This window comes from Penaeus chinensis, chromosome 39, assembly GCF_019202785.1.
Source record: "Penaeus chinensis breed Huanghai No. 1 chromosome 39, ASM1920278v2, whole genome shotgun sequence".
NCBI classification, from domain to species: domain Eukaryota; kingdom Metazoa; phylum Arthropoda; class Malacostraca; order Decapoda; family Penaeidae; genus Penaeus; species Penaeus chinensis.
In genome coordinates this window covers 11,329,137-11,336,636 of record NC_061857.1, presented here as the reverse complement: position 1 = coordinate 11,336,636, position 7,500 = coordinate 11,329,137, and the positions used below count along the sequence as shown (strand labels likewise).

The 7,500-nt window shown below is 34.7% G+C and overlaps 1 protein-coding gene across 1 annotated transcript in view; it reads right to left on the bottom strand.

Moving 5' to 3' along the window:
* Window positions 1-7,500, bottom strand: part of LOC125046834 (trypsin-1-like) — a 17,834-nt gene that overhangs the window by 4,205 nt on the left and 6,129 nt on the right. The window contains exons 6-9 of the mRNA XM_047644815.1: window positions 7,199-7,267; window positions 6,524-6,698; window positions 5,998-6,115; window positions 283-424 (exon numbers count right to left, since the gene is read on the bottom strand). Of these exons, the coding sequence (XP_047500771.1) occupies window positions 283-424; window positions 5,998-6,115; window positions 6,524-6,698; window positions 7,199-7,267 (504 nt within the window). The remainder of the gene's footprint in view (window positions 1-282; window positions 425-5,997; window positions 6,116-6,523; window positions 6,699-7,198; window positions 7,268-7,500) is intronic.

Here is a 7,500-nt window from a genome sequence, read left to right as displayed (position 1 = left end):
ATATCGATGACTGCATCTTATAATGACTATAACTTCAATCGATACCTATAGCCTTTAATGACTATATATTCATCAATGACAATAAAGAACTATATGTTATATCTTATATCGAAGACATTTTATACCGATGACAATATCTTATAATTATTATATCTTATATTGATGACAGTATCTTATATCGATGACTATATTAAATTGTAATGACTATATCTTATATTGATGGCATTATCTTACATCGATGACTATATCTTACATCGATGACAATAATGAACAATATCTTACCCGCAAACAGGGTCCCCCAGCCCGCCGTGGTCGCGTCCTGGCCGGTGAAATCAGCCGAGGCGGAAGGCAAACACACAGGCTTGATTCCAGTCCCGAAATCTACTTTTTGGGACAACTTCATGAGAGCGATGTCATTGTCAAGCTGTGGAGGAAAAAGAGAAAGGATAAGAAAGAGGAAGAAAAAAGAGAAAGGATAAGAAAGAGAAAGAAAAAAGAGAAAGGATAAGAAAGAGAAAGGAAAAAGAGAAAGGATAAGAAAGAGGAAGAAAAAAGAGAAAGGACAAGAAAGAGGATGAAAAAAGAGAAAGGATAAGAAAGAGAAAGAAAAAAAGAAAGGAAAGAGGAGAAAAAAGAGAAAGGATAAAAAAGGAGAAAAAAAGAGAAAGGATAAGAAAGAGAAGAAAAAAGAGAAAGATAAAAAGAGAAAGAAAAAGAGAAAGGAAAAAAAAGAGAGAAAAAGAAAGGAAGAAAAGAGAAAGAAAAAAGAGAAAGGAAAAAGAGAAAGAAAAAGAGAAGAAAAAAGAGAAAGGTAAAAAAAGAGAGAAAAAAGAGAAGGAAAAAAGAGAAAGGAAAAAAGAGAAAAAAGAGAAAGGATAAAAAAGAGAAGATAAAAAGGAAAGGAAAAAGAGAAAAAGAAAAGGAAGAAAAAAGAAAGGATAAAAAAAGAGAAAGGAAAGAAAGAGAAAGAAAAAAGAGAAAGGACAAGAAGAGGAGAAAAAAGAAAAGAAGAAAGGAAAGGAAAAAGAGAAAGGATAAAGAGAAGAGGAAAAAAGAGAAGAAAAAAAAAGTATAGAAAGGAAATGTAAAAAGAAAGACAAGAAAGAAGAAAAAAAAGAAAGATCAACAAGAAAAAACAACGAACAAGAACAGAAACACAAAAAACAAGACAAAACAAGCAAACAAAAACAAAACAACAGACACAACACAACAACACATCAAAATAAGAACACAATAAAAATAAAGATAACATATACAACAGAACAAAACGAAGGATAATATGGGAAGAACAATAGACAATACGTTAAGATGTAGAATTAAAAAAAAAAAGAAAAAAAAAAAGGAAAAACCCTCAACTCTAGAGACAATCATTTCGACAAAGCGAGGATAGAAAACGAACAACAGAAAGATCAAACGGATCAACAAGAATAGGTATTCGGTAGCTAGGTGGAGAACACCTCGACGAGAACTGGATAGTGGTAGGGCGTGTTCCAGCAAGTGAAACAGCAACGGATCAGGAAGGCGGACTGAGAGGAAGCAGGGTCATCATTATGGATAAGAAAATGAGGTAATGGATGATAATAAAAATAAGAAAAGAGTAGTAATAAAGAAAAGGGATAAGAACAGAAAAGAAAAATATAGTATAATGATAAGTTAAATGATACAAAGCATTAATAATGATAGAGAGAAATGTATTTACAAAGGATCAGACCTCAGATGATGAAATAAATGAGAAATTTTAACATACATTCATAACGGAATTGAATTAGCAGAGGATAAAAAATTAGAAATCGGTTAACATACACTTATTTAGAGCTCAAGCATAGAAGAAAATGAAAAGGAATGTTATTCTAGCTTTTACACGAAGTGAAACTCAATGACGGCGCAATGGAAACAGGACGATAGATCCAATGGTAAAGAGAAAGGAGAGAGCGAAAGGGTTGTACAGACATCAGGGTAAGATAAGCAGAGAAGGTGAACGTTAAAACATCGTTCCGCCGCACAGATACGTACTATGGTTGGGAACACGCGCACAATTGTGGAGGAGAGGAGGGAGATTGAGGGAGGAGGAAGGATGGGGAAATTAGATGTGGATAGAGAGAGTGGTAGTAGGAAGGATGGGAGATAGGAGGGAAGAGGAAATAGGAAGATTAAGAGGGGATAAAGGAAAGAAAGGATATGAGGAGAGAGGTAAAGAAAAGGGAGGATGGAGAAGGAAGTGAACGAAGATAGAGAGGGTTGGTACGTGCAAGTAGCATATGTATGTGTATGAAAGTATGCAATAATGAAAGTTTGCTTTACAGCGACAGAGATGAAACAAGTAATGAAAAAGAAATCTTATAAACAACACGAAAAAAAATACGAATAAACGAAAACGGCTAAAAAAAGGAAAAGAGGAAGAAAGAAGGAAAGAAGAAAAAAAAAAAAAAAAAAATCACAACATTCGGCATGTAACCGAAGGTATAAGTTAATTAGGGAGTATGATATCTGGAGCTGAAGGGAGAAAAATACAAAAAACTGAATATATGAAAAGACGGAGCAAGAATGGGATGTGCATAGTGAAAAGAGAAAGGATAAGAAGAGAAAGGAAAAAGAGAAAGGATAAGAAAGAGGAAGAAAAAAGAGAAAGGATAAGAAAGAGAAAGGAAAAAGAGAAAGGATAAGAAAGAGGAAGAAAAAAGAGAAAGGATAAGAAAGAGAAAGGAAAAAGAGAAAGGATAAGAAAGAGGAAGAAAAAAGAGAAAGGATAAGAAAGAGGAAGGAAAAAGAGAAAGGATAAGAAAGAGAAAGGAAAAAGAGAAAGGATAAGAAAGAGGGAGAAAAAAGAGAAAGGATAAGAAAGAGGAAGAAAAAAGAGAAAGGATAAGAAAGAGAAAGGAAAAAGAGAAAGGATAAGAAAGAGGAAGAAAAAAGAGAAAGGATAAGAAAGAGAAAGGAAAAAGAGAAAGGATAAGAAAGAGGAAGAAAAAAGAGAAAGGATAAGAAAGAGGAAGAAAAAAGAGAAAGGATAAGAAAGAGAAAGGAAAAAGAGAAAGGATATGAAAGAGAAAGAAAAAAGAGAAAGGACAAGAAAGAGGAAGAAAAAAGAGAAAGGATAAGAAAGAGAAAGGAAAAAGAGAAAGGATATGAAAGAGAAAGAAAAAAGAGAAAGGATAAGAAAGAGGAAGAAAAAAGAGAAAGGATAAGAAAGAGAAAGGAAAAAGAGAAAGGATAAGAAAGAGAAAGGAAAAAGAGAAAGGATAAGAAAGAGAAAGGAAAAAGAGAAAGGATAAGAAAGAGGAAGAAAAAAGAGAAAGGATAAGAAAGAGGAAGAAAAAAGAGAAAGGATAAGAAAGAGAAAGGAAAAAGAGAAAGGATATGAAAGAGAAAGAAAAAAGAGAAAGGACAAGAAAGAGGAAGAAAAAAGAGAAAGGATAAGAAAGAGAAAGGAAAAAGAGAAAGGATATGAAAGAGAAAGAAAAAAGAGAAAGGATAAGAAAGAGGAAGAAAAAAGAGAAAGGATAAGAAAGAGAAAGGAAAAAGAGAAAGGATAAGAAAGAGAAAGGAAAAAGAGAAAGGATAAGAAAGAGAAAGGAAAAAGAGAAAGGATAAGAAAGAGGAAGAAAAAAGAGAAAGGATAAGAAAGAGAAAGGAAAAAGAGAAAGGACAAGAAAGAGAAAGGAAAAAGAGAAAGGATAAGAAAGAGAAAGGAAAAAGAGAAAGGATAAGAAAGAGGAAGAAAAAAGAGAAAGGATAAGAAAGAGGAAGAAAAAAGAGAAAGGATAAGAAAGAGGAAGAAAAAAGAGAAAGGACAAGAAAGAGGATGAAAAAAGAGAAAGGATAAGAAAGAGGAAGAAAAAAGAGAAAGGACAAGAAAGAGGATGAAAAAAGAGAAAGGATAAGAAAGAGAAAGGAAAAAGAGAAAGGATAAGAAAGAGGAAGAAAAAAGAGAAAGGATAAGAAAGAGGAAGAAAAAAGAGAAAGGATAAGAAAGAGAAAGGAAAAAGAGAAAGGATAAGAAAGAGGAAGAAAAAAGAGAAAGGATAAGAAAGAGGAAGAAAAAAGAGAAAGGATAAGAATGAGAAAGGAAAAAGAGAAAGGATAAGAAAGAGGGAGAAAAAAGAGAAAGGATAAGAAAGAGGAAGAAAAAAGAGAAAGGATAAGAAAGAGGAAGAAAAAAGAGAAAGGATAAGAAAGAGGAAGAAAAAAGAGAAAGGATAAGAAAGAGGAAGAAAAAAGAGAAAGGATAAGAAAGAGGAAGAAAAAAGAGAAAGGATAAGAAAGAGGAAGAAAAAAGAGAAAGGATAAGAAAGAGGAAGAAAAAAGAGAAAGGATAAGAAAGAGGAAGAAAAAAGAGAAAGGATAAGAATGAGAAAGGAAAAAGAGAAAGGATAAGAAAGAGGGAGAAAAAAGAGAAAGGATAAGAAAGAGGAAGAAAAAAGAGAAAGGATAAGAAAGAGAAAGGAAAAAGAGAAAGGATAAGAAAGAGGAAGAAAAAAGAGAAAGGATAAGAAAGAGGAAGAAAAAAGAGAAAGGATAAGAAAGAGAAAGGAAAAAGAGAAAGGATAAGAAAGAGGAAGAAAAAAGAGAAAGGATAAGAAAGAGGAAGAAAAAAGAGAAAGGATAAGAAAGAGAAAGGAAAAAGAGAAAGGATAAGAAAGAGGAAGAAAAAAGAGAAAGGATAAGAAAGAGGAAGAAAAAAGAGAAAGGATAAGAATGAGAAAGGAAAAAGAGAAAGGATAAGAAAGAGGGAGAAAAAAGAGAAAGGATAAGAAAGAGGAAGAAAAAAGAGAAAGGATAAGAAAGAGGAAGAAAAAAGAGAAAGGATAAGAAAGAGGAAGAAAAAAGAGAAAGGATAAGAAAGAGGAAGAAAAAAGAGAAAGGATAAGAAAGAGGAAGAAAAAAGAGAAAGGATAAGAAAGAGGAAGAAAAAAGAGAAAGGATAAGAAAGAGGAAGAAAAAAGAGAAAGGATAAGAATGAGAAAGGAAAAAGAGAAAGGATAAGAAAGAGGGAGAAAAAAGAGAAAGGATAAGAAAGAGAAAGGAAAAAGAGAAAGGATAAGAAAGAGGAAGAAAAAAGAGAAAGGATAAGAAAGAGGGAGAAAAAAGAGAAAGGATAAGAAAGAGGAAGAAAAAAGAGAAAGGATAAGAAAGAGGAAGAAAGAAGAGAAAGGACAAGAAAGAGGATGAAAAAAGAGAAAGGATAAGAAAGAGGAAGAAAAAAGAGAAAGGATAAGAAAGAGAAAGGAAAAAGAGAAAGGATAAGAAAGAGAAAGAAAAAAGAGAAAGGATAAGAAAGAGAAAGGAAAAAGAGAAAGGATAAGAAAGAGAAAGGAAAAAGAGAAAGGATAAGAAAGAGAAAGGAAAAAGAGAAAGGATAAGAAAGAGGAAGAAAAAAGAGAAAGGACAAGAAAGAGAAAGAAAAAAGAGAAAGGATAAGAAAGAGAAAGGAAAAAGAGAAAGGATAAGAAAGAGAAAGAAAAAAGAGAAAGGATAAGAAAGAGAAAGGAAAAAGAGAAAGGACAAGAAAGAGAAAGGAAAAAGAGAAAGGATAAGAAAGAGAAAGGAAAAAGAGAAAGGATAAGAAAGAGGAAGAAAAAAGAGAAAGGACAAGAAAGAGGAAGAAAAAAGAGAAAGGACAAGAAAGAGGATGAAAAAAGAGAAAGGATAAGAAAGAGAAAGGAAAAAGAGAAAGGATAAGAAAGAGGAAGAAAAAAGAGAAAGGATAAGAATAACAGTTAGAATGGATATGTATATATATAGACACACACACACACATACACATTCACATATATACACACATACATACATACATACATATACATATACACACATATACACATACACGCACATCATGTATTGGGAAGGACTATCTATTTACCAACTACGTTTACAGATGTAGAATAAAAAAAAAAGAAAAAAAAAAGGAAGAACCCTCCAACTTCTATTCACACCATCATTTCGACACAGCTCTCGAATCACCACGAATCACAAATCAATCGGATCAGTCAGACTCACGGTTATCTCGCTGTAGCTAGGGTGGACGACCACTCTCTCGACGGACCTCCTGGCGATGCTGGTCGGGCCGTTGTTCCAGTCCCACAGGTTGAACAGCACGTCGTATCGGCTGGCGGCACTGAGGGAGGGGAAGCAGCGGGTCATCATTACTGATGATAATGATAAAGTGGTAATTTTGGTGATAATAAAAATAATGAAAAGAGTAGTAATAAGAATAATGGGGATAATGACAGTATCATAATGATCATATCATCGGTTATAATGATAATTTATTATCTTGATTTACCTCAGCATTAATAATGATAATGAGAATCGTTATCTTTACTACTCTCTATCTCTGACCTCAGCATTGATGATAATAATGAGAATCTTTATCTTCACTTTTCTCTACCTTGATTAATTTCAGCAGTGATAATAATAATTAGAATCGTTATCATCACCCTCTCTATCTTCGACCTCAGCACTGATGATAATGAAAAGCGTTATTTTCACTTCTGCCTTTTCACACGAAGTGCCATCAACTCACATGCCGGCGCAATGGGCAGCCGTAATGATCCATTCGTCGTTGTATAGGGAGGCGCCGCAGAAGGGTTTGTCACTGACACTCAGGGTATCAGATAAGCCGACGAGCCAAGGGTACTCGTTCACTTCGGTCTCCTCGCCGCCCACGATCCTGTTGCTTCGGTTGGGCACGCCGCACTCTGTTGGGCAGGGGGGGAGGGGGAGAGTTTGAGTGGGGGAGGGGAAGCGACTGGGGGGAAATTAGATGTGGGATTAGAGAGAGGTGTGTGTAGCGGAAGGGGATAGGGGGAGATGGAGGGAGGGATGAGAGGGGAAAGTAGGGAGAGAGTAATAGAGAGGGGGATAAAAGGGAAAGAGAAAGGAGTAGTGAGATGGAGAGAGGTCAAAGGGGGAGTGAAAGGAGGAGGCAGAGTGAGAAGGGAGTGATAGAGAGGGGGTTGGGGTACGTGCGGGTGTAGCATATGTTATGTGTGTGGATAAGTATGCATATATACATGTATGTTTGCTTTTACAGCGTACATGAGATGAAACCAATACCGTAACACCTGAAAAAATCACTCTTTATCACTATACACACCCACGAGAAAATATCATCATCCGAATTAAACCGAAAACGGCCTCAAAAAAAGAGAAAAAAGAGAGAGAGAGAGAGAGAAAAAAAAAAAAAAAAAAAACTCACGACAGTCTCGGCCACTTGTAACCGAAGTGTCAGATGAAGTGTCAGTTGTGGGCGTGGTTGTTTCTGGAGCTGACAGGGAGAAAAATTACATAAATACTGAATATATGAAAGCCCTACCGATGCCTCAGGATGGTGTTCTTGTGGCACTATTGTGGAGGTAAATGGAGTTTTATGTTCTATTATAATGGATATGATGAGACTGTATATGAGCAGAGATAATGAAAATAATGATGGTAATAGTAAAGAAAATGAGAATAATGATGACGATGATGGTAATAGTGATGATATTGATGATAATAATG